The sequence below is a fragment of the Pocillopora verrucosa genome, chromosome 3, assembly GCF_036669915.1.
Source record: "Pocillopora verrucosa isolate sample1 chromosome 3, ASM3666991v2, whole genome shotgun sequence".
Taxonomy (NCBI): Eukaryota; Metazoa; Cnidaria; class Anthozoa; order Scleractinia; family Pocilloporidae; genus Pocillopora; species Pocillopora verrucosa.
This window is the reverse complement of record NC_089314.1, coordinates 4,974,444-5,001,787: the sequence shown is the minus strand read 5'-3', so window position 1 is coordinate 5,001,787 and position 27,344 is coordinate 4,974,444. Positions and strand designations below refer to the sequence as shown.

General features: G+C 36.8%; 2 protein-coding genes, 1 non-coding gene and 1 pseudogene across 3 annotated transcripts; 3 read left to right on the top strand and 1 right to left on the bottom strand.

The window, feature by feature from the left end:
• Positions 1-522: 522 nt before the first annotated feature.
• Positions 523-3,967, top strand: LOC136279504 (NLR family CARD domain-containing protein 4-like; annotated as a pseudogene).
• A 2,024-nt stretch (positions 3,968-5,991) lies between these two features.
• Positions 5,992-14,891, top strand: LOC131791294 (beta-hexosaminidase subunit beta-like). The gene is made up of 14 exons (XM_066163244.1): positions 5,992-6,451; positions 6,985-7,050; positions 8,077-8,123; positions 8,353-8,463; positions 9,209-9,310; positions 9,623-9,730; positions 10,135-10,205; positions 10,849-10,980; positions 11,583-11,669; positions 12,073-12,286; positions 13,174-13,204; positions 13,378-13,468; positions 13,968-14,072; positions 14,539-14,891. Exons 1-14 carry the CDS (start codon positions 6,076-6,078, stop codon positions 14,600-14,602), a joined length of 1,605 nt encoding a protein of 534 aa, XP_066019341.1. The 5' UTR covers positions 5,992-6,075; the 3' UTR covers positions 14,603-14,891.
• Positions 14,892-15,374: 483 nt separating this feature from the next.
• Positions 15,375-27,212, bottom strand: LOC136279453 (RNA-binding protein Musashi homolog 2-like). The gene is made up of 13 exons (XM_066163245.1): positions 27,067-27,212; positions 26,876-26,916; positions 26,621-26,702; positions 25,731-25,818; positions 25,132-25,197; positions 24,622-24,714; positions 23,450-23,510; positions 21,757-21,839; positions 19,027-19,150; positions 17,380-17,511; positions 16,818-16,898; positions 16,419-16,604; positions 15,375-15,957 (listed from the first exon to the last, which is right to left on the bottom strand). The coding sequence occupies exons 1-13, from the start codon at positions 27,099-27,101 to the stop codon at positions 15,764-15,766; spliced, it is 1,266 nt and encodes a 421-aa protein (XP_066019342.1). The 5' UTR covers positions 27,102-27,212; the 3' UTR covers positions 15,375-15,763.
• Positions 18,101-18,173, top strand: Trnat-ggu (transfer RNA threonine (anticodon GGU)). Its single transcript has one exon. It is a non-coding gene; the product is annotated as a tRNA-Thr (tRNA).
• Positions 27,213-27,344: the final 132 nt, after the last annotated feature.

Below are 27,344 nucleotides of genomic sequence, written 5' to 3'. Positions count from 1 at the left end.
GTGATGGGTTAAGGTAAATTATTATTTTTCCCTTCATCCATCTGCTGACTTTTGCACTCCTGGTTCCCTTCGAAAGAGAACAAGAGGCTCTCAGGCTTGAATATTTACTCAAGGTCATAACCAACCTGTGGTTTTGCACTAGCACTGGGCCTAGCTTTTTAGAAGAACTAAATAGATAACCTTAAATAGTTAGTATTTGTAGTATTTCGTCACCCTTCCTGGATATTTACATTTTTTTAACTTTGAACAGCTGTTTGTTTTGAACATTACTTGAAATTTATATCATAAATTGTTGGTTTGTTTTAGTGTTATTTTTGTGTTGTTTCATCAGTGAATACTGTAAAATTTCATTTGCCACTGCATTTTTTTCAATTTTTCTTCTCTTAAAGCTTGTCAGTTTTAATTAAAATTGTTGATCTACCTCATTGCATTAGTAATATAGCTGGCCACTTTGAAATTGTGACATCATTTCCCCCTAAATTACAGGCAAGGTGCAAAAGTAACAGCACTTTGCATTTAGTAATGCTGGCTGCTTTGAAATTGTGGCCTCATTTTCCCCTAAGTTACCTGCAAGGTGCAATAGTACAGCAATGCAAATTTTGCATGGTTGCATGTAGGATTCTCTATCACTCCTCTGGCCAACTAGAGGCCCAATGCAAAAATTAAGATACTTTCAAGAAGAAGGCAATTTACTGTAATCTACTCTCTGACATCATTTGATCTTAAACCTTTCAGATGTCATGATATACCCTATTTAGTATATAACACACAAGTGAATTGTGCTTTCGCGTGTACTGGTGCGTAAGTGATTAGTTACTTCTATTTACCTCCAAGCAGCGGAAGAGACAAAATTGCGGGTCAAGAATTTAATTTTCAACCTTTCTTTGGTATTTTGACACAAGTACATAAATTTTTTTGGTTTCTATGTGGTGTAGACTAAAACAATTTTTCACTCCAGTTAGTAATTACCGGTATTAATTATTGATGCACAAAGGTAGAAAGAGTGAATAAATAAATGAATTTTATTTCAAGGAAAAAGTCGTAGAAAGAGGAGAATGTCCCCTGGCTGCAGTAACTGGGATTATAAACAACCCAAAGTTACTTCTGTGGACACAGCAGGTAATTTCAAAAGCCTAATGTATATTTTTAGTAGCCCTCTCATGGAGCAGTTAGATAAAGGATAATGGATGGTGTGAGAGTCTATATATGGCGTTAAGATGCTAAGTGAGATGTGTTCCGCTGAAGAATACATCCCAAAGAAGCGGTTCTCACAGCCACACAAAAGGATGTAGTGAGAGTGGCTTCTTTGTATTTGTACATATTAACTTTTGTTTACAGTGTAACGCCTTGTTCATGATCCCACAATCAGCGTAAGAGCATTCCAAATGAACTGCTGGCTTTAGCTCTGTATGGGGTTGTCTTATCATCTATGGCTGTCGATTGTTACCGGGATCACTAAAATTGAACATACCAATCAAGGAATGATTTCCATCTCTATTGGCCTTATACATGTTTATATCAGAATACCCAGCAAAGACCCCAAGCCTCACTTTCAAGTTGCAGGCTGATTAATTTTATTTTAAAAGTATTCTCAAGACACTGAAGAGTAAAAAAAAATCACACAAAAACAACAGGAAAGTAGCAAGTATTCAAAGTCAGTGTGCATAAGATCTATTATTTGTCATCTCTGCTTACTTTGGTTTTGAGAGCTGATTAGCACAATTGAATGAAATTGGAATTATTCGTTTCCCATGTGTGATTGTTTAATCTTGTTTGGGAAACACGGTAACTAGGAGAACTCTGAAAATTATTTCTTTGTGTAGTAAAACAAGGCACACCAACAGATCAGGAAAACATAAGTTGCATTTATGCACACAAATTACTTGCTGTTATTATTGATCTCAAGAAAGTATCTAAACATAAACGCTTCAGAGATATAATAAACGCCTCCCATATTTTTGCCGATGAGGACACAGCCATGAAGGACGGTCTGCTGAGTTACATCACCCACAACCAAGACAAAGTTCTCCTCGTTTTTGATGGATACGACGAATATCGTTTCGGAAGCAACTCTGAAATCTTTGAGATATTCAAAGGAAACAAGCTGAGAAACTGTTGTGTGTTGATAACAACTCGAATTTCCAAAGCGGATGAGCTGAAAGAATTTAAGGACGTGTATGCTGAGATCACTGGGTTCAGTGAAGAGGACAGAGACTCCTTTATGATAAGAATGCTTGGTGACGAAACACAATCAATGGCGTTACAGGGTTATCTTGTTCTGCGAGAGCTGATCGATTTGGCGAGAGTTCTGCTACTTCTCCTGTTCTTTTGCACTCTGTGGAAAAATGAAAATTTAAGGAGTTTTTCTACCTCGAAGACAAAATTATACGTTGCGATCGTCCAATATGTTTTGGATCATAATGAAGGAAAATGTTCGACTAACTTTCACAAAGTTGAAGATTTTAAAGAGGTTCTGGCTGAAATCGGAAAGGTGGCTTTAGAATGTCTGCTGAAGGACGATCATGTATTCGAATATGATCAACTGTCTGCTGCCATCCTTTGTGAAGAAAATCGGATTATAGGCTTATTTCAAGTCAGTGAGTACTCAGAAAATCTTCGACCAGCAGGGATGGTATCGTTTATTCACAAGAGCATTCAAGAGTTCTTAGCGGCATGGTATATCACCAACCAATGTGTCACTCAAGGAAATCTCGGTGGAATTAAAGACCGTGCCCGAACCTGGGATGAGTGTAGGTCCTTTGAGAATGTCTTTAAGTTTATTTGCGGTTTGTCTAATGATGTGAAGGTTTTTGAACACTTGACATCAGTCAGAATCTCTGACCCAATACTGAATTCTGATTTTAAGACAATCACGACAGACGTGACACTATGTTACGTTACTGCCATGCAGGAGAACTTCTTGTTCTTTGTGCACCTCTTGTTTCGTTAAGTTGAATCTAAAACTGGGTTTCTCTATTGCGTAGACATTGCAGCAGATGTTGAAGCTGTTAACTATTTGATTAAATTCGGAGCAGTCCTGAAGTGACAATTGTACTTTTGTTGCATCCTTCATTTCCACTGTGGCCAGGCACTGTTTTCACTGAATTTTCACTGATGTGTGATGACCATGCCAGACTATTCACTGAGAATTTTACTCTATCTCACTCCACAAGTTTGTGTTTCGAGCCGTCATCTCTGAAATTTCTTAGATCTCTAAACATTAGTGTACACGTTAACGAGCAGATAGTGCGCTGTTTTAGTACAATAATTAGAGACTGTAAGAATTTTGAAAGGATTGGAATGAGGGTGTTAAATGAGAGTGCTTTTGAATGTCTGGAACAAATACCAAATCCTCTCACGTGTCGTCTGAAGCTGGAAATTACGTTCCGTCTGAAATCGTCTGAAACATTGAAGCTCGATGGTTTGTTACCGCGATTTAACAATGGCCTCATCATATTTATCCTTGAATTGGATAACTTCTGCTGTGCTGAAGCAGAAAACAAACTGGTTTCTCGCATCACACACAAGACTCTTATGCAATTGGATCTGTGGAACACGAGATTGACTCCAGCAACAGCCGCGGCAGTTGGTCGGTTACTTCCTGAAATGTCTCTCGTTAAGTGGGAGGAAGTGGAGCACCGTACAAGTGGAGGAAATAGAGGCTCTATTTAGTGGATTTGATAAAACATTTTCAGCTTTAGAAGGTTTTGAATTCTCTTTTTTCAGTCGCAGAGGTTGTCTCGCTTCACTTACTGAGTGTCTTCGTTTCTTTCCCAGCTTGTGGTTTGTTGATCTTAGACTTTTAAATTTGGATGAGAGGGACTTGCGTGGTTTGTTGGACAGTTTGAGATTCATTCCTAATCTAATGACGCAGAAGCTACGAGGCAATCCACTGGGGGAAGAAGACGGGGTGAAATCTATCGTGAAACAAGCACTACCTCAGGTTGACGTTTTATGTTATAATTAACACCAGGTTCATTCAACAAGTGAGAAATAGGCATGAGGACTGACTTTAGGAATTATAAGTGACATTATGGTGCTACTCGTCCTAGTATCAGACACAATGTCATTTTTTGAGCAAAGAACTTAACATTTCATAGTCGAAGTTTATAGAGCTGTTTGTGAAGTTGCCCGCATAAATACTTTTGAGGTATTTTTCGGACAAATTTTAGTTGAGATACACGAACATAAATGCTTATATCGAAAGCCCTAGTCGTAGGGATTACGACATGAAATACGTAGCACCATAATGAATGCAGTTGGCCTTTTTAAATTCAGGGAGCAATTTTTTTTATGCAAATAAGGTTGTTCAGTAAACTACTTATTTTGACAAGAGATATTCTGATGTTTTGTTGACTACTTAAAATAATTACAACGAAGCTCACAGTTTTCCCTGAGGTTTGCTCTCTGAAAACTGTTCGCATCTCGGAACAGATAGTGACCGTGGACAAATATCCGTGCATATTTTCGCGCCAAATGAAGGCTATTGTTTATACAATAACAGACGGCAAAAACCTTTAGTGATCAAGTTGTGTATATTCTTAGATGCACTTTTTCTGGTAAGATGCAGGCATCTCAAAATTTTTGCACTTTGTTGAGTTCAGGGTTTTATGGAAATAATTAAACAGATTTCACAGTTTTTCTGCAACAGTCGCGACCTCCAGAAATGTCCTCATTATGTAGAATTATTAATTGTGCGGTGGAAAGAGGCTCAATACAAGTTGGGGATTTAAATTTGACTTGAGTATGAAAATGACGAAGATTTTAATTCAAAGATTTAGAGTTATCAATATTTATTACAAGAGAATATATTCTCTTGTTTATTAATGACATTATTTTCCAGCATTTAGTTCTTTAGTTCTAGTCTTTTTTGGGTTAAGGTTGTGTGTAAGGTAAAGGAGCTGATATTTTTACCTTTGCTCTGCCAATACTTCAAAGATCATTTTTTTTTGCGACGGACGTAAAGACGACGTAAAGATCATTCAGTGCGATGTCATTTATTTTCATTTCCTGTAACGGTATTTCCTTTAACAAGCGCCTGCGCTGTAATATCATGTATTAAAACACGGCAAAAAATGACCCGTCGGATGTTTCTTTTGACCAAGAGAAAATACGCAAGCATTTTGTTTTACTGAGGTTTGGAGAAAGGTCGTTTGTGACATTAATTTATTTGGTTATTGTTCAATGCCCGAGTGTTGGGACGACACGGTACTGTGCGAGTTGTGCAACTGAATGTGCTTACACTTAAGCTGCGTGGGATTTAGGACTGCCCCGGAGGGCGAGTGGCTCTGCATTGACTTGCAGACCACCAGACTTCAAGCGTTTTCGTAATTGTTAAGGTGTTATTTCGGATCCCTCAACAGTTAATAATCGTTAACATTAGAAAATAAGATTGAGTTCTATTTAATAGTCTCCACTTTTGTTAAGACGTAGACATTAATGTTGATTTGCATTTAATAATAAGCTGAGAGTTCCAATAGTTCAGAATAGATGCATTTTAAGTTATCATAGGCTTTACGAACGAATCTGCGGGGGGTCCAAATCTGCTGTGACACCTGCACTGTCTCTAGCCTATCAGTTGATCAGTGTACAAACTTAGTTTACAATCTTGGCATCGGTACTTCACAGCACATTGCATTTTTACGACAATACTTTGCAACTATAACAGAAGACACTGTTGAAATTATTGACATTTTACTTCTCTTGTTGACGTTTACGCGATTGCGTGATCATTTTGAACTTTGAGATAATGTTGCGTCACAAAATCGATCGTCTACCGTGTATCGCCTACCGTCTGTGTTTTCGTACATGTTACGTTTAAATGATTCGTCAACCTGTAATCAAGCGTTGTTATTTTTCGAGGGAGCGCGATCATGTAGCAGCGCAAGAGTCGACGGGTGCCGATTCTTACGTCGCTACAGTATTGCGCTCCACCGAAAAAAAAACGTGACTGTTGTCACATGATCGAAATCACCCGACTATCTTGTGACTTGTCCTTTATGTCTGACAACAACAGTAACAACAGTAGCGCGGCCGCATTATCCAACGCTCTCACGCAAATCTATCGTCTGAAAGATGTTTCTTCTGAAGCTGTTTTTCGTGGCTCTTGCTTTGATGAGTTGTTCTGGCAGTCTTTCTGAACCGTGGGAAGAAGTAGAAGAAGATGCCGATAAAGAGGAAGCAGTGATCAATTATGTGACGGGATCGATCTGGCCAAAGCCTCAATCTTACAAAGGAACCGGCAAGGTCTACACGCTTACATCGGATAATTTTTCTTTCGATTCAGCGGGTGAAACCAGTGATGTACTGAAACAAGCGTTAATGCGCTACAAGGTTTTGGTTTTTCCAGATGCAGTTGAAAAACCTAAAGACGGGTTGTCGCAAATTATTAAACTGACCGTAAAGGTGTTGGACAAATACGCTCCGCTCTCACTAGAGTCTGATGAGTCCTGTAAGTGTAAGATCATCGACAGATCTGTCTTTCATTTCAAAATTATCTCTTTAAAGCTATCCTTTTTTTTTTTATTTTTCGTCTTCGATGATGTCTTGGCCCTCGAGCTGCAGATGTGTAACTAAGAAGGCAAATAAATAATTGGAACATTACATAATTCGAAGCAAGGAAGGGGCGGGGTTGAACCGGGAAGGGAGGTGGTTACCCAAGAAAAATAGGGGAATATGCAGAATGACTCTTAAAACCACTATTGTATTTTAGCCCAGAACAGGTGACTTTGCTGTATCCTAATTTATTAGTAAGATCTGAATTATAATGAAATTTTTGTGTTCTCATGAAGCACACCTAATTCCAGCAGATAATGGCTCCAAAGGATGTACAAACCTTACTTGATTTCAGACCCAGATAGATGAATCAACACCATGACCTTAATGAGGCAGAGCCCCTGAGGGAGGGAGGGAGGGAGGGGGAAAGGGAAGATACAGTGTCTGGTTTGAGAGGAGTGTTGATTAAGTGTTTATTTTCCAATTAAGATATCCTGGTTGTTAACGCACCTACTACTTCTTTGACTGCTAACACAGTGTGGGGTGCATTACGAGGTATACATATTTTTTATTTGTAAGTAACAAAAAGATTCCATGAGTCTGTGCATGTGTTCAGTAATATATCACAGATATGTCAAAACGTAGTAAGAACAATAATATTAAAGTGGAAACATGAGGCACAGTGGAGTGTGTCACTGATGTTTTCACCATTTGATGTCTTCTGTGATCTATTACTGTACAGACCACAGCAACATGGAATCTAATAGTTTTAAATGATAAAAAATCAAAAATTGGTGATGGTGACATCATCTGTGTCTGTCCTCCACTGATTAGATCGTAAGTGTAAACCAATTAAAAAAATATGTGCAAATTTAGCTTGTTATATGATGCATGCAGGATTTGCGCTTGAAAATATTGTAGTGGTTGTAGGAATAAATGAGTTAAAATAATTTTTTGTGCCATATTATCTCACTGTTTTAGTTTATACTGAAACAACAACTCACCTCAGTGCAGCTGGTGGCTACTGGTGGATATTCACCTCGCTGTTACAAGGCCTACTAAATATCTACCACTAGCCACTTCCACTTCAGTGAACGGTCGTTAACTATTGAATGTATATCACCAGTTAGGAAACAGAGAATTATTTTAGATAGTTAATACCAAGTTAATTGTCCTGGAATTCTTGAAACAAATGTAGATGAGTAAAAGTTCATATATCTAAAATTAACCCTTTAACTTCCAGAAGTTATTAATATGTAACTTCTCCCTGGAATATCCATACTTTATCCAATGAAAAGGTAATGAGAATACTCAAACTTATCATGTAGAAGGTATTGTGATCTCACACCAACTTCTCCTTACTACTTTAGAAGAAAATTTCTCACAGCTAGAACGGAGAATTTACAAGAATTAAGCTAGCTGAGCAATATTTCACTTAGTATACTAATTAAGATCAACTGACAGAACAATAATGAAATATACTCGGATATGAAATTTTTATTAACCTTTTGTATGAATTACAGCTGAAAATTACTTTTGTTTTTTATTTTTTGTTGTTTCTTTTTTCATTTTCTTAAACAGGTCTTGAAACATTCAGTCAAGTTGTTTACCAAGATCAAATGGGATTGGTGAGCAATTACCTTTGCGGTCATTTATTTTTTATTTAATCTCTTGATTTTTAATTATTTAACTCACTTCTATTTTTGAATATTGGCTGAATGTCAAAATAAGTTACATTTCTTGCCAGTTTTAAACTTAACAAATGTGAAGAAAACATTGAAGGTAAACAAATCTATATACTATTTTAAAATAAAATGTCAAAACATATTAAATTCATTTTTCCTTCTTTTTTCATAGTATTTGGCCAATGGCTCCAAAATAGTTGATCATCCAAGATTTCAGCACAGAGGGTTCATGATTGACACCTCAAGGCACTACTTACATCCATCAATCATCCTCAAGTTTATTGTGAGAATTTTATTATAATTGTTACTGAAAGAAATCTTAAACATATGAATTCAATGAATACTCTCTTTTGATGTTTAAAGAAATGTGTTTTGCATGAAGCCAGGAACATTGGACCATTCTGTAGATGTCTAAAATCTGAGAATGTTTGTTTATGGATAACCTACCCATGCCCAACCCCATGATAATTTATTAATTTATTTAACTACTTTCTATTTTTTTTTAGGGGGTTGGGGTGGGAGACTGCTTAATCCCATTCATTCCCCATGAGCTTTTAAGTCACTGAGGAACACTCATGTCATTCAACAATGCAAAATGTTCAAAATAATTCAACCACTCGTAATCAAATGAAAGAGGTAAAATTTTTCCCTGTGGAAATAACAGTCTTAGAGAGAAGTTGGCATACACTGAGATTGAGTGGCCCAATGTTTTGTAGTCCAAATAGTTGCAGAATAAGAAACAAGATTTCAAGGCCAGACCAAGTGGTAGTGGTAAATGTGTTGCACTCTTTCCTAAACATAGCATGTAGCTCTTAGGATGCAATTTCCACTCTGGGGTTTAAATATGATTGGTGTCAGTTGACCTAAGAGGAGGAAATTAAAATCACTTCATGTAACAGATAGACTAGGGACCTATATACAGTACAGCCTTTAAAGGCACTGGTCTCATTCACCTGTCCAATGATGTGTACATGAATTTGTGCAATTTATCTGTCATTATAGTCATCTGAAGGTCTTTTAAATTTTAGGATGCATTGTCATACAGCAAGTTTAATGTTCTTCATTGGCATGTTGTGGATGATCAATCCTTTCCTTTTGTCAGTGAAACTTTTCCACAGCTAAGTGGGCAGGTATCAAAAAGTTTTTTGCTTAATTATTTATGTATTTAAATTGCTTTCTTTTATGAATTTGGTTTTATCAACTGAGTTGATCATGTAAATTGGCCACTGTGAAGAGTTTTTAAAGCTTTAGAAACTCTTTCAGTAGCCATTACTATAGCCAAATTTATCTTGTTATACCTCATCCTGCTGATGCAGCACCGATGCAGCACCATAGTTTATATAGGAACTTACTGGCTCTCTATACTTTTATTATGGGCTTGTGAAGAAATTCTCTTTCCAGCCTTGCATTTCTTGATTGCATGTTGTGCTTCATTTTTTAAGGGTGCATACAACAATAAAACTCATATCTTCACAAAAGACGATGTAAATGATATTGTGGAATATGGAAGGATGCGTGGAATCAGAGTTGTTCCAGAATTTGATACACCAGTGAGTACTCAAATGGAATTGTTTTATGCCTCCTATGCTTTGATGGGTTAAATACAAATTTTTACTGGCCAGTCAATGCACAAAACAGTCGAATATTTAAGTCTGCCACAAAACCAGAAATGTTTATTTTTCAGTTGTCAAGCCCTCCACTCTGCTCCTCACTGGATTTGTTCTCAGTTTCCCCTAAATCAACTCCTTTGCTGCACTTTTTATATAGCCAATTGGTCTGCCTCCTGCCAGTTGGGTTTTTTAAACACTATGTTTATCATACAGTGATTCCAGTTTGTTTGTTTGGCCCTGAAAAGCCCCGTCAGGGGAGAGGTCAATTAAGTACATGCAATTGTTGCCATCATTTATTCTTGATAAGATCAGAGTCAGTTGTGAGGTTTTTATTGTTCATGTAGGGTCACACAAGATCCTGGGGAAGCATAGAAAACCTCTTAACACCTTGTTATTCTGAAGGAAAACCATCAGGGTAAGAAAATATATTACTCTTTTGTTTTTGTTAATTGCTGCAGTGATTCATTAGCATGGCTTATTCTGTGTGTTGCCATTTTATTAGACCTGGCCTACTTTTCTGGTTGTTTTGTATGCACTTTAAAGCAGCAAGCAGGAAGCTATGAACACATGCAGCTAAAGCTTGAGAAGTTTAAAGTAGACGATTGAGATAAATTATTCAAGGCCCTGCTGCCATCCAGCCCTCTACCCACCCCACCCCTCTTTAACCTTCTTCTCATACTACTTTTCAACACTGCCCTTAAATTCTAAGTTTTGGTATGATGAGCTGAAGTCTAGATCTACACATGTTTGTCAATGATCACCAGTATATGAGAAGGGAAGCTCTCCAAAATGGACTCTCAGACTCTATCTCTGTTAGTTAAAGGTAACCCTTTGATTCTTCAGTGTGACTAGCATCTAATTTCTCCTCACAATATCACCCGTGAATCACACATTAAGGTCATGGGAACAAAGGAAATGATCACCAACTAAAGAAGTTTTTGATTGTTTAACAAATTCTCCTTGTCAGTACCTTAAGAAATGTATGGAGAACAGTATGGAGAATATTCATACTACTGTTAGGGTCTGAAGGTTGATTTTATATGTTCTCCAATTTGCAGAACATTTGGACCAATAAACCCAACTCTGGACTCCACCTACACTTTCTTGAAGAAATTCTTTTCAGAGGTTGCTGAAAAATTTCCTGATCATTATCTTCACTTGGGAGGAGATGAAGTTAGGGACACCTGTTGGTATGACATCATAATGTTGCAACTTCGGCTCTTTACTACTGATGAGCGGAACTTGACTGACGTCACTTGTTGATGAAACCAAACAACTAATCAGCTGATCTGAGTTTCCCTTATTCTTATAAATAGTTCTTTAGAATGTCAAATGGTGAATACCGTGTGGGACTCAATGATCCGACTGGTCGATCTAACTATCTCTTAGAAGGTTTCCCTGCTTGGTCACCTTGTATATCTATATTATGAGGCTTCCTGAAAATGACGTGTTCGTTTAAATTCAGGGTGACCTCAGTTCCTCATTTACAAGGCATTCCTTATGCCTAGAGCCAGCAAACTATACGCACAATCACACTCATCGTTTTTTCCTCGTGACGATTTTTTTATATCTTTCCAGTGGATATTCGTACTCTATAGCAGCAAGGTTGGGAGGTTGGGAGAACGATAAGCTGGAAACCACTCCGCTTCGCGTCGTGGTTTCCTACGCTTATCTCGTGTTCTCCCAACCTCTCGCGTGTTTACATCAGGCTATGTAAACACGGAAACCATTTTACATTTCTTAATTGTTTAACTGTTTTTTATACTGATGTCTTTGGTCATTTGCTCACCAGGGCAAGTAATCCGAACATTACAACGTGGATGAAGAAAATGGGATATGGGCAAAACTATTCTTTGCTTGAGCAGTATTATGAGCAACAGTAAGAACAAATCTTGGGCGAGTTTTCCTTTTTTCTCTCCTTTTTTTAGACGATGACTTAACTTTAATAGCTTTACGCAACAGTCCATGAATAAAAAATAAAAAATCCTCGCTTGCTTGAAAAAAAACTGAAGAAAGCTTACTTATCCATGTCAGTGACTGCTGAAGATCAGAGCTTCAATCGTGTTAAGTTATACTAAATCATACTAGTAGATGTGAATGGCCAATCAAAACGCTGTAATAAGGCTCGTGTATCGACCAGTCAGAACGCAGACATGACTTGCAGCCCGCGAAAATTGGCGCCACCGCAGCCAAAAAGTAGGCAGTACATTTTCATATTTTGGCGTTGAAAGACCCTGTACTTAACCACCTGAAACTGAGGTGATCTTTCCTCCAATTTTTAGCCTGCTGTCAATTGTGGAGGGACTTGGTAAAAGTTATATTGTGTGGCAAGAAGTTGTGGATAACGACATCAAAGTACTTCCCGATACTGTGGTGAATGTTTGGAAAGCGGGCTGGAAAAAGGAAATGGAAAAAGTCACAAGCAAGGGATTGAGAACAATTCTGTCGGCTTGTTGGTACCTGAACAGAATACAATATAGAATTGACTGGGATAAGGTATTTAGGAGCAAGATACCAATTTTTCCTTTCCGGGTAACACTGCAGTCAACTGTCGGGCATGCGCAAATAGATCAGTTTTCGTTGACTGCGTGCCAATTTTACGTTGAAGTTAGTTTAGGGAAAACGCCACGCTCAAACGCTGCGGTAAATTTGAGTAGAGTTTCCAGTCCCTTTAAATAAATAGTAATTCAGTTGCGGTTACTGTGATTGGTTTTTAGCTTTACTAAAAATGTTTTAAGTTTTCAAAACGCCGTTGTGCAGCAGTATTCCAGCTTGAGTTACTTTTTCTTTCTCCTTGCTTATTATGCAGTGTCGGAAACCGCTTGATTACGCCCTCAGCGTTTGCATATGCGTACTCGTTAGACCGCTAAGACGATTTTCTACGGGTCCTCCTCCTCTTTTTCCCCTGGCACGAGAGAAGGCGGCAAAAAACTTAAAACGTTTAAGTACTTTCTACAGCAGTTCCATGCATACATGCATATTTTTCCTGCAGGCGTGAAAAAGGAAGTGTCGAGGGCACTTGGCACTTATGATCTGTATTTGACGTTGGATTGGAGCGCATTTGACAGTTTTCGTAATTGAAAACTTGTTTATTTATCGTCTATGTTATCAGACACATGTGTTATAATATAATTAGCAAGTTAAAAATCGATAAGATATTTTCGAGAGAAACTACTTTGTTATATCGGTGGGTGCGTTAGCAGGCAGCAACAACTTTTGAGGAAACTAGCTGTGGAAATGATTCATATCGGCGATATGGACCGTTGCAGGAAACATTCTCCGTCACCAGTGTTTCTTTATTCTGTTTCCTCTGTTTTGCTTGTTTGTTTGTTCGTGTTTTATTGTATTAATTTTAAACTATTTTCTGTGGATTGTTTTTGTAGTACTACACCTGTGAACCAACAGACTTCACTGGTAAGAAAGATGTTTAAACTTAATTTAAGTTCATTTTTATGCGGGCGTGTTGTTCTTGTTTATTCTCCTTTCTTTTAAACCGTTTTCTCGCATTTAAGGATACTTTTGGGGGGTCAAATTATGACATATTTAAATTTAATAATCGTATTTTTGACTGGATATTATTTTTCCAGGTACTGAAGAACAAAAAGAGTTAGTGATAGGTGGTACTGGGTGTATGTGGGGAGAGTACGTTGATGGAACCAATATTCTCCCAAGAACATGGTGAGGTTTATCGTCTGACTTGCTAAATTAACCACCAACAAAGTATTTACAGACATATGTTGGATCAATGTTAGTATCTGAGCAACTACGCGCCAACCCCTCCCTTAACCCAACATCAACCCTAAGTTGTTATTGGTTTACTGTTGTTGGTTTAGGGGAGGGGTAGGTGCGCACTTTTTCAAACTCTGACATTGATCTCATTTGTTTTTGTTTCCATAAAGTGTCGGCGTTTTTAGCGTTAACTTATACATTTTGATTAGATCACTCTCAATTCAGACGGCAAAAAATGTTTTTATGGTCTGAACATTTGCATTCCCCTGGTTTTGAATCAGAATGGAAGCTCAAATGGTTTTTGGACTTTAAAGCTCTTTTTTATTTTGTTTTAAGCTTTTTTTGTTATTGTCACCATTAGTATTATTACTTGGAAATAATTTTAGTATAAACCTTTATCATGCATTGATCGGTGTGACTTTGATGGTTTTCGTGCTGCACATCCCAGGCCCCGCGCTCTGGCAGTAGGAGAGAGACTGTGGAGTAGTAAGGATACAACTGACTTAAATGACGCTAAAATGCGACTCTGGGAGCACAGGTGTCGTTACGTCAGGTACTGATAACATTACTTAAGAGGCATGCTCTTAAAATATTTCCTATTTTCATCTCAGCTATTTTTTCTTTTTTTTTTTGCTTCTTTGGAATCGGGAGACATTCATTCAGGCCCCAACCACACCTATGCGTGTTTTCGTCTCGAGCTAAGCAAAGCAAAATATTTTCGCCTACACAAGCGTTTTCGTTTTCCTCTTAACTGTCCATATTACTGTCAACAAATAGGTCACGCAATAATTGTTTGGAAGTGAGTTAAAAAGTCAGCACCTAGATCACGAGTCTGAGGTAACCGTTAGCTTCGGCATGATTCACTCGACTTGGGTTGTGCGCAAAGCAAACGAGCTTGATACTGCACGAGATACCGACTCTGAGTGATGAAATGAAGCGTGAATAGATTTTCCTCATAACGATCTTTCATTCTGCACGGTATAGATTACTTTTCTTTTTATATTCTTCCTTTTACATAGACGTGGAATACCGGCAGAGCCTGGCACGAGGTCTCAGTATTGCAGATATGAATGGAGGGTTTAGATGTATGGTAACTCGACGGCAAACTCGTAACCAGTTGCCACCTATTTGTTTGAATTTTGAAATAGAAGGGGCCTGGTTAAATTTTTTTAAAATTGATTTGTATAGGTACAATCCAGATTACTTTTAACGAATCCTAAATTTTTACCATAGTTCACTGAAAGGTGTAGTTTAGAGATGTAGCTTTGTGAGTTTGTGTCAAAAGCTCTTTTGAAGTTTATTCACTTATCTATACTACTAGGAAATGACTATATCAGAGCTTCAAACAAACCAAATAAAATTGAAAACGAAATCCAACCGGTCTGAATAACTATTGAGGCATTCTTGTTCTAAAGGATAAAATTATTTTTAATCGACATTCAAAAGGCATGTAGAAAGCCGATTCCACCATTAAAAATGAACGCTCTTGTTGGTTGGGATGATTGAAGTGAACGAAACCTGAAGGAGAACTTACGTTCCAGTAATAGAAATTAACGCGAATTAGTTGCTCAAGACAAGTAAAGAGTAAGATTAGCATGTTAAATTTCGCGACTTACAATGATATGAATTTGCCGAATGATTAGCACTGATTTCAAGAAACGATAATTTCCTGTATCGAGGTAAAAGGAAGTGATGGTTCAGTTCAAAGTTGATTCCATATTAATCCACTGTAACTATGATAAACGACCACACAACCCAGTGAGTCTTGCTTGCTCCAGGCGTTCAGTTAGTAAATACAAAGTGTGAAAATAAACAGTGCCGTAGCAGTGGAACAGAAGAATGGCAAGACAAAACGTGATTGCACTAAGCAGTTAAAATACATTTTATTCTAAAACGAGTCTGCGCAGGTAATAAGATTTATTTCCAAGGCTACAATCTGCCAATTACACTATTAAAGTAAATAAAAGTACAGCCAACCAACTGCACTTCTAACTTCTATTTCCAGCTTCACCGAAGAGAAGCTGGGCTTATGGCGTCGATGTATCTGAAAAAGCAAAACGAAGAAAAAACATCTTTCGCAATTTACAGTGGTAATGGAGCTACAAACTATTGTCCTTCCGTTTTCTCTGAACATAATGCGTGCCATGAAAAGAAAAACGTAGATTTTCCAGAATAGTGGCAACGAGGTAACGAAGATTTCTGATACAAGATCCGCACTTTCACCGTCACGTGCGTTCTACTGTTTTATCGGCCGTACGGATGAAATCCACGTGATGGAGCAGTCCCCCTTCCAAACGTTTCCCCGTATGCCGGGGCTGCAGCCCCGGTGTAACCAGTGGGCTCAGCAGAGCCATAGGCTGCAAAGTTGCTTTCAGTGGAGTATGAAGTCCGTGTTGGGCCGTACTGTAAATCTTGCTGTTGCTGGTAGTTACCAAGGCCTAAATATAAAACAACAGCTGTGAGTTTAGGGAAGTGTACATAAATTATCTCTACACGAGTTTAAAAATGAGGATGAATTATTAATCAAATGTTATCGCTCTGCTATGGACAACTTGGTATTCCTCCACAAAATGGAAGTAACTACAGCATTAACCTCTGCACAAACAATGAATAACCTGAGGTGACTATATAACATCAAGCCGTTGATGAAATTTTGAACAATTTTGCAGTAATTTTTGAGGGACATACGGTGGCACAGGGAGTTAGCAATTATCTCCACTCGAGCTTACAACTCCTTTCTACTGGGGAAAGTCCACCACCAGGGCATCAGGATTTAATGGTGGGAGACAGGTTGTTTCTGCATACATCAAAACTTTTTTAATGACCGAGATTGAGGTCACCCACCATAGTATCCATCGACCCTTCCTACTACTCCTTAGCTACAAGGTTAGTCACCTACCATACGCAGAGTAGTCTGGTGCTACTGAACTGTCAACATGAGGGGCTCCAGCTGCTGCCCCAGGCTGCCCAGCTTGGGATACTTGCATCCTGCTATAGTCAGGGTACCCTCCTGGTGCCCCTGCTCCTGATGCTGATGCTTGTTGGGTGGCAACACTGGCTGCACCACCATATCCAGTTCCATAACCTGGAGACAACAAAACAAACGACGGAAAAGCTGTAGCGAGTCAAACTCATTTACACAACTAACACAAAAAAGGGGAAGAGAACGTAGGCTACATCCCTACCCCTCCACCCCTGTTTTACACCAGATCATTCCAGCCTATGATACCGATGAAACTCGTTGAGTCACTGTCTATTCTGTTAGATATTCAAAACAGCAAGGTGATATAATCTCTACCTGCAGCAGAACTTCGACCATACATAGCAGCTGCCGCAGCATTAGGATCATATGCTGTTGGTACACCAGGTGCTGTTGTACCTATCACAAACCAAAACAATTCCATAAGATACCAAATCGCTTTGAAGAATACACTATTACTATGACTGACCCTATTCCACTAACTGAAACTTCTGTATTTCCCTGGGAGTACTAGAATTGCAAGGAAAGTTGTGACACATATCTCGCAGGCATGGGACACAGAGAGAAAGTTCAAGAAGGGATTCAAACCTCAGTCTCTAATTTTGCAGTCTGTTATACCAGCTGAACTTGAGCAACCGCTGACGGGCTCACAATGAGCTATAATGTCAGCCATACATTTTTTTTTCCTTGCAGCCTTGAACCCACGTATTATCAAGATGTTGAGCTATCAAACCTTATTGTAACGTTAAAATAATCGTTTGCTGGAGTGGATACACATCAGTAAGTAGAGTCAACCAAAAAGTAACAAGGATGGTTTGGAACAGAGACAACTGACTAAGATTGAAGTTTTAAGGATGACTGATGACTGGCTGGAACTTACCATATCCATATGCAGGAGATGGGCCTGGTGCCCCAGCAAAACCAGAGGTAGCAGCTCCTGCACCAGGACCCATGGCACCATAAGAAGGAAAACCACGCCCCATCCCTATTGGATGTTGCATGCCATATGGACCTGCAAAAAACCAAACTCAAAACAAACACTTGTAACTTCATGTATTTTAACAAAATTTTCACAACTTAAAAATATGAACTTATCAAAGCTGTAGCTGCGAGGCCATATTAAACCCACTGACCGCAAATTTATCTTGCCTATACTTAATGTGCCTCACAATACAGTAAAATTGAGAAATGAAATGTGTTTCATTAAAAATTGAAGTAAAGAAAAAATCAACAACAACAGCAAGAAACAAGAAAAAGATGTGTATCTGACTGTAAATATATGATAATCATATGTGTAAACTGTGGTTGAGGAAATGAATATGGAAGTGAACCTTGCAGTTATGAACACTACTTAGCAATGAAAATAAGGCCTGAAAGAAATTCAGGCTTCTACAGGATTTGAACCAATGACCTCTGCAATACCCATGCAACACTCCACCAACTGAGCTACCAAGCCAACTGGGAGCTGGTCATTATGTTGGTAACATAATCATGTGCAATTTTCATATATGATTTTCATATATGATTTTCATATATCTACAGTAATTTATTCACCACTTCTAAGGTTTATTTGGAACCAACATAATGACCAGCTCCCAGTTGGCTTGTTAGCTCAGTTGGTAGAGCACTGCACTGGTACTGCAGAGGTCATGGGTTCAAATCCCATACAATCCTGAATTTTTCCAGGCCTCATTTTCACTACCACTTAAGTTGTGTTGTAACTGCGAGGATCGCTTCCATATTTGAGACATGAATCTGTTACTCTGCTAATCTGGTTTGAAAATTCTTTCATCTTGGAGAGACTTGCTTTTATCATTATGCCTGTATATACTAATAGTTAGACCAGTTAGTTAGAACAACAAAAATATTAAGATGAATATGAAAGCAATCTTCACTTTCTCCAGTAATGAACTTGAGCAACAGTGCAAATAAGGCCTTAAAAAAATTCAGGCCTGTATGGGATTTGAACCCATGACCTTTGTGATACCGGTGAAGTGCTCTACCAGTGATGAATAAATAATTGTGAATATATGAAAATTATATATGTGAACTGCAGATAAAGACGTGAGTATGAAAGCGATCTTTGCCACTACTTGAACTTCTTTGAAAAAAAAAAATGATTTTCATATATTCATGGTTATTTATTCATTATTTCATGGGTTCATTTGGAACCAACTAGTGACCAGCTCCCAATTGGCTTGTTAGCTCAGTTGGTAGAGCACTACACCAGTGTCACAGAGGTCATGGGTTCAAATCCTGTACAGGCCTGAACTTTTTTTCAGGCCTTATTTTCACTACTCCTCAAGTAGTAATCATTACTGTGAAGATTGCTTTCCTATTCATGTCTCTACCTGTAGTTCACATATTTGATTTTCATACAGTCACAGTTATTTAAAAATATTAATTTGATGGTGTATTCTGACTGTTCAGGTGAGATTATTCTGGAGAATTGTTGTAAATAGTAGTGACTGGCATTTTGACAACCTAAGTGGAGTCATCATCAGAGTTGACTCGTGTAAACTGATACCTGTTTGTGCATATGCGGCTGCGCCATATCCAGGATGACCCCCATGTTGCTGTTGATAGCCACCCATACCCTGCATAGCTCCCATTGCCTTGGAATCACGCTTCTCTGCTCTCTTCACCTCCACCTGAAATGAACAAAAATCAATGACATTATAACAAAGTTATAAACCTTGGAGAATCACAGTTGGTTCCAGTTAGTTACACTGAGTGACCACTTTCTGGCTATTGTTACTAGGATCAGTTAAACAAAACTGACCAATCTAATTACAGGAAATATCCAATGAATTTAATCAGTTTTTTTTCCGATTTTTTAGCTTGCTTTGGCCCTAAGACCAATTTAAATTTTGCTGGAATTGTTTATTTCCTATAATGAGATTGTTTGCCTTTTTTTAAGTGATCCAATTAAAAACAGCAGCACTAATATAAAATATTTCCAAAGTTAAAAACATATTCTATTGTTGATAATGTTATTCATAACTCAGCCAAGGAAATAATACTACATGGTTACATGTCCTGATTATGTAAAAATGTTAAAAGGATTATGTTTTAGTCTCTTATGATCAATAGTCGAATTTGAAAGTATTGATCCAAATGCCAAAACTAACTGCTGTCTAACTAAGAAAACCAAACCTTCATTTTCAGTGAATATAAGAAAAAGATGAAGTTTTTAATCCAAGGGAGTGGTCAAACTCTTTTGTGACAGCTAGAAAAAGTGACCACAGACAAGAAAAAACTTGTTCATCAACTTAGTTGAGTATAAAGTCTGCAGGAGTCGTGAAGGATCTCAACCATAGTTGCTTTGATCAGCCTCATGTTTCACCAGTCAGTGGAAGAAGAAGAAGACTTAAGAAAGCACCAGAAGTAGCAATATACATGCAGAGTGATTACTTAAAGATGGCCATGGCCCAGAACATCAGCCATAAAAGGTGTAATAAACTGTACACTTGGTAAGAGTAATAAATCAAATGATATGCAATGACTCCATAATTATTTCATGTATTTGATTAATTTAACTCATCTTGTGAACCTTACAGTAAAGGAGAGTATTTATCTGAATGTGCAAAATGCACACATTTTTGTTCACAACTTAACAGCAAAAACAAAAAAATCTACAAAAGCCCTCCAAGTAACTGGAAGAAAATAAATGTTTGTATTTGGATTACATAACCTTATTTCAAAAGAATATTGTGCAAGACAAATGAGTTTTGGGAAATTTGTTACTAGCAATTCATTTATCCACAGGTAATGTTGAGACAAAACTATTGCGATTATTTTACCATAGCTAACAAAATAGTTTGAGGGAATGAAGAAATGAAGAGAAGGACAAGGACTCAGTGGAAACAAATTAATGACTGATAAGTAGTTTAAAATTTACAAAAACATTTTTCAATGGTAAGTAATAACTTTTCTTCTAAAAATAATTGCAGTTGCAAAATAATGTATGTCAAAATTCACATCTGGATTATTGCAGTTGGACTGCATGGTTCTGCATATGAAGCTTACTGATAAAAAGAAAAAATAAAGTAACAAATATTTATGGAATTTTTTGCCTTTCTATAGCATACTCAAGGACAATGTTGCAGAAAATATTCATAAATATGCAAAATCCAAATAAATAACACAGTCTGCATAATCACTTGGGCAAGAAAGTCTTAAAAAAGTGTTGATGTGTACTGTTTTATGCCCAACCTACCAGCATAAAAATCTATTTAACTTTGTCCTATCAGTCTCTGTCACACTGATTTGATTTCTTAATACACTTTCTAAGTCAAGTAGTTTTAAAGAAGGAGAGTTAACAAATAAGAACATAAGATTCCAATTGAACCAGCAAGATAAACTTTACACACTTAGAAATAGCTAAGAATTGAGACTTCTTGCAGTTGACACATTATGGAAAGTTAAATTTTCATTCACAAAGACCTTTGATAAAACTGGAAAGTACAAATAATTTGTAAAAATTGCATATGGAAAACGGTCTGTTCACTTATTCAGCACAGCTTACTCTGTGGCTTGTGGCAGTATAGTAATCTGTCAAGAAAATTACAAAGTTGTCTCCAATGGCAACTTCTTGTCAATCACCACAAGTGAATCCAGGTCTTCAAAAATTTATGAGAAAAAGCCCTTTCACAAAAGAATTATCTCTGAAAGATGCTCCAGTTTGCTTTGCATTGTGTAAAGCACAGGATAGCTTAACTTCATAAAACAGTTATTGTACTATTTAATAACAATAAGTATTGTTCTTTATAATATTCAGAGATGAAGCAACATGAACATAGGAAATAGTGATTTGTTGACCTGCTAACCATTGTTGAAAGCTCTGTAGGGCCATTAAGACATGCTTTGGTGGACATTTCTATTGAGGATGGTTTAAATGAGAGTGACTGCAAGTATCCTCTATGGCTACTGTAGACAGGTAGCCATTGATAAAGTGTAAACTGAATGCATAAGTAAGGAATCATGAGCAATTAAAATTATCTTTCGTGAAATTTGTCAAGATCACATTTAAAAGAACATCTGTCTCCCTGAACATGTACATGTAGTTGCAGAAGAACTCATCGCCAGCAAAAGTCACTCATTCCCTAGACCTCTCCTTCCACCATTTCTAAGACTCAATCACCACTTACAACACTTAAACAATGAGTATCTCCTTGGACCAAAGAAGAGGATAGGCCCCCCTACCCCCCCAAAAAACACAATAGTATATATTTAAGTAACTAAACAATAACTACACCGTTTTTCCATTGATTTGGTGATAATGAATATTGGCAGTCTTCTCAACTGGTAGGCTTGAATCAAACGTTACAAAACCAAAGCCTAATATAGTATAATATAATAACATCATAAAATAGGTTAATCCTGAATAGTACAGACAGTGACAACTTCACACAGCAAAAAACAAACAAACAAACATGCATGTAACAAAACACAGTTATCAAAATTCTCCTGATCATGCAGACTGCAATGACAGTGACAAATACACTGTGAGTACAGCTGCAAGCCACTTGGGATATAAATGGATCTACTGCTGCTGCACGTCTATCACAGATGTCAAGTTGAGCTGATCAAACATCTGTCGCGAATGAACTTCCATCATAAAAACAATGGCAACTTTAACTTTAAACATCACATTCACAAAAATGACAGTAACATGTACACAAAAAAAACTAATCACTGGTAACTGAAGTAAATTAAGACACAAACTAGAGGATGAACACAGTGTACAATCTGTTACAGGGTCATGATAACACTAGATTTCCCCAGTATTTTTTGTAGTTAAGTACTTTATAAACCTGATTATAATAATTTAACCTATCAATAATTAAATTATTTTCATCATAGTGCCAAATTAATAAATGATGCTATAAAATTTCTATCACTTATCAGAAATCCAAGTTTAAATATTCTAAGTAAAGTAGTTCTCCCTTAAGAGTAAAAAGATTACTAGCAAATTTTATGTCCTTAATTATTTGTAGCCTAGAGAAAAAATCCTATGATAGGTTTCATTTGGAACCTGCCTCCATAATTAGGATCAATAAAATAGCAAATTATTCATTTGTAAAGGTATAGAATAACAGAAATAAATTTTAAACTCTTGTGGTATCTGACCCTGCTTGTCAAACACACACTTATTACAATACACCACTTAACAAAGCTACCTACAGCACTAACAAGTAAATATAGATTGAAATATATAGTTGTACCTAAAGTAGAAATAATTAAATAAATAACATTAGTATATGAAGTGAACTCAATCTAGAAGTGCTTGATTGTAACAGCACTACATCAGCACATCAGCATTACAGAGCTTTAACTCCCCATAAGTTCCTTTAAAATATTCAAGCATACTCTAGGCATTGCAACAAGTACATGAGTAAAGCCAATTGAGCTGATGTACTGTATGAGATATGTACAATTATAACTTTGGTACTTGGGAAGTCTCAATGACAGGCATTTGCATAAAAAAGATACTGCCAGAAGAAATCCAGAAGCTCAATACATACAACTGTACTTGAAGAACCATTTTTTTTTTAGGTTCAAATATTGGTGGAATGTGACAACTTTGGCCATTGGAATAGCAAGCACGAGTTTGGAATATATTTGGGTCAGTGCAATCTGTTCACAGTTTGGGACAGAGCTTCAACTGAAACAATTTCATTGTGAACAATACATAATTAATTTCAGAGCATATAAAATTCAGGATCAAAAAGACATTTTGGATGTAAGTTCAATAAGCACAAACTGACAGTCACATACAGTAGTGTTTGTTTTTCTGGCTATAGACATAGGGGTTAAATTTGTTTTGCCAAGTATACCAGGATTGAAAAAAAGCACTGAACTATGGTAAAGGAGCTGGCACATTCCCCCATTATTTTCTTCTTCAAACAGAGATATGTAGTAGAAAGCAGAACTTAACAAAAAATTACCTCTCATCCTCTTTGTACCATCAGGCTGATTGTGTTCATACATCAAATTTACATGTATTACCTTGAAAGAAATGAAGATGTAGCAATAATATTTTTAAAATTCTACCAAAACTATGCATTCTACAAAAGATTGGCAATACTGAAGTTGATTCTATCAGAGTATATCAGAGTACCAAGGACTGAACTTTTCATTGGGTTGTGTATTCTTCGCATCCAACAGAAGTTCCTGAAAAGAACTGTTGTTGGTGATAATGACTGGACACCCTAAAATCAGTATACATATTCTACATACTGTTCTTCATACATTTCTAAAGGTGCTGACAAGGAGAATTTCTTTAACAATCACGAGCTTCTTTGGTATTTGATAATTTCTTAAATTATTTGTGTGGCCTTAACGTGTGACTCAGGGGTATTATTATAAGGAAAAATCAGATGTTAAACATTCTTAGGAGTCAAAGGGTTAATGGAAGTCATCATCACAGTTAACAACAGCTAGTTAACTGTAGGAACAGAATTGAATCTAAGAAATTATTGAGTTCATAAATCTGTACCCTCAAATCCACAACCAAGTAAGAAATAACATTTTTAACAGACCTGAGAACTGTATTCAAGGGTTACTTTGCTTTTTGCCTTGTTTGACACCCTGAGCACCAAGGACTTGTGACAGAGCAACACTTATCAAGGCAAATGATTCTCACTTATCAAGGCTTCTTCTTTAGTACATTACCCCTTGGGAAACTCCTCTTAGTTCATTCTGGGTTAGTATTGTTACAAGCAGTTGGGGCAAAGGCAGGAAAGCTTTCATATTCTTCTTATCATACTCTCTAATTTAACCCATTATACCCTAACATTAGAACGAACTGTTCTCTTCATATTTCCTATGGTAATGACCAGGAGAGCTTCTTTAATGGCCATCATTTCCTTCATTCTCATGCCTTGAATGCTAGATTCAGCAAGGGTACTTTGCAGAGAAATTAGCTGCTGGTTACTCTTAGGGTTTAAAGGGTTAAGAAAATTCAGAGGGAGTCTCTTTATCTTATTTCAATTGAATTTGTTTGGAGAGAAGCAACAAGAAAATACTTGTTGATATTGTATTGACATTGTAAGGAGAAATTCTGTTTGGTCACTCATGAGAGTTAAAGGGTTGATTTCACAAGTATACAATCATGTACCTTGCCATAAGCAGAAAAATAGTTGCTGAGGTCTTCTTCTGTGGTTCCATTGGCAATTCCACCGACAAAAATCTTCATTTCATTATTGTCTCTCTGAGAGGAAAACAATAATTATTACTGATAAATTTACGAGAATTAAAGATTTCAGATGTATGTCAGAGAATCTTTTAAGAAAATCTCATTGAAATCAAGGGGGAGAAAAGGAATATTTGGTTTTCTGATAGACCCTAGATAAACTGGTAACATGAAAAGAAATATGAATTCTAACTAAGTTAATGAAATATTTATCTAGACAAAATGTAATTTTTTCAGAAATGTTTTGACAGGAAATGAATTTTTTAAAGATATTCTGTAATTAAATTATATTATTTTATAAGTTCTATTGATTATCATCCTTCAAGGATGAAATAAAATACTTCATGAACATCAAGCTTTAGTAGAGGAACAAGTTCATTGTGAACTAAACTAAAATGGATTGAACCTCTATCAAGGAAATTAAATTTAACCTACACTTGGTTGAACTGAGACTGATCCTGCCTGCCCAGGACCACGAGGAACTGCTTGCTTAGGATCAATCTGGAAAAAAAAAAGCAAACAAAACAAAAACAAAACAATCAATGTTAAAATGAAGGGATACCTTCAGTTACACACTAAAAAACAAAACAAAAAAAAAAAAGAAATAAAAAACATGAAAATATATAGTACAGGGTTTTGACACATTATAACTGCTTTCAAATCACACCATTTCATTTTTTCAGAAACAACATCTAAACCTATCCAATTACTGAACAAGCCATGTTTCACTACTGAACAGACAATAAATTTGAGCTACTGCACTGTAGTGTAATTTAAAAATGTGTTTCACTGGACAATCGTATGGAGGAATATGAACAGTTTTGAAAGAAAATAAACCCTCTAGTACAGTCTGCCTATCACTGAATGATATTTCTCAATTATTCAATCTCATTACTTGTGAGAGGTGTTACCTATAAGTATAAGAAGTACCCTAGAAGATAAAACTCCTAGTGACCCATGGTCAACTCATATCCTACAAACGACTTTCCCTAAATTTTACATAAAATTCTAGTCAGTTAACAACACTGCCTTACTGGTTTCTTGTCCACAACATGTGATCCGGGATGGTTGAGAACCTTATGTACTGAGTTTGGATCTTGAAATGTCACAAATCCAAAGCCCCTTTTTATGAGAAAACACATTACACATGAAACACCAAACACCATCAAAAATACTTTGTAAATCCTCAATTTAGCACCTGAGGCACTTATTTCACAATTAGTTAACAACATGGGGTATTCTTTAGGGAAAGAGGAGGGGAACACTTAATCAATGGGAATATTACCCACATTTTTCCCAGATGTGATTTTTTTTTTAAACATCAAATCAGCATGTCAACAACACTATTAACTATTTACTGAGAAACAGCTTATCTAGAGTAATATTTAATAGTACTCGTCTAGTACTACTTGTACCATTTTTTCTATTTTAATGCTTTCACAAACTAAAAAAATGTATGGCATGCACACACATAGGACTGAAAACATCTGTAAAAGCAGGGGCAAGGTGTCCTAATGGGAGAATTAAGATTATTGGTATTTCAGTAACTGAATGGATCCACAAACAACAAAAAGCTAACACAACAACTTAAACAGGGGCATGTTGTTTTTTACCTAACCACTTGTATCTATAACCGTATGTTTCTGCTCTGTCTTTTGCAATTTCAAAATATCTTAATTGCAAACTCTCAAAAAACATTACTTCTGTATTTCCTGAGTTTTAATCATTCAAAACAATATATAAAAAAATTACATCTGGATTAGAAAAAGAAAACATGCAATTCAAACAGGACAATGATGGTGATGTCCAGTTTTGTTACTTTCTGGTGAACAGAATATATTTTCACCTCCAATAGGAGGTAGATTGAATAAATAAAAACACACCAACACATGGAGGCTGCAATAGTACTAATAACTGACAGTACCTTGGTTTTTTTGTGACGGTGTCTCTCATTACAACAACATCTGTCACTTCGCCAAAGGATGAAAAATAACTCTTCAGTGATTCTGCGTAAATAAAAGTGTTAAGTACCTGTTTAGAAAAACGTAAATATCATATTAATTGAATTTCAACGAGGTTCATAAAATAAAACTTCTCCAACATGTAGATCAAACAAATTATGTAGGAGTCGGTCAAATTGACGCTTAGCGACTGATTGATTGCTACAATAATCGGATACCTTGTGTCGTCTCGTGTGATAATCCACCAACGAAGATTTTCCTTTAAGAAAAGGAGAACACTATGAGATTACAACTAAATCTAAAATATCGAGATCCAACGTGGTTCATATGCTTATATATACACGCCAAACTGAGAACCTCCATCCACGGCATGAGTGTTTCCCAAACAAAGTAATTAAAAAAAACCTACCCAATGTCGTCTCCTAATGTACTTCCTCTAACCATTTTGCAGAAAACGTCGGTTTTAAAACTCTTGCCAAGAAATATTTTCTTGTCTGTAAATATGGTCCTCCCTACAAAGATGCAGCGGTAACAAGACTGTCCCGGATGTAACAAGTATATTTCGCCGCAAGGTCTCTTGGGAGCGTTATCAAGAACAAGATCCCTAGCAACTCATTGGAAACTCAATGAATTGACGATACAGGTTTGAAATAATTCTAGCTGTCGAAGTGTCATCCTTGTGGATAT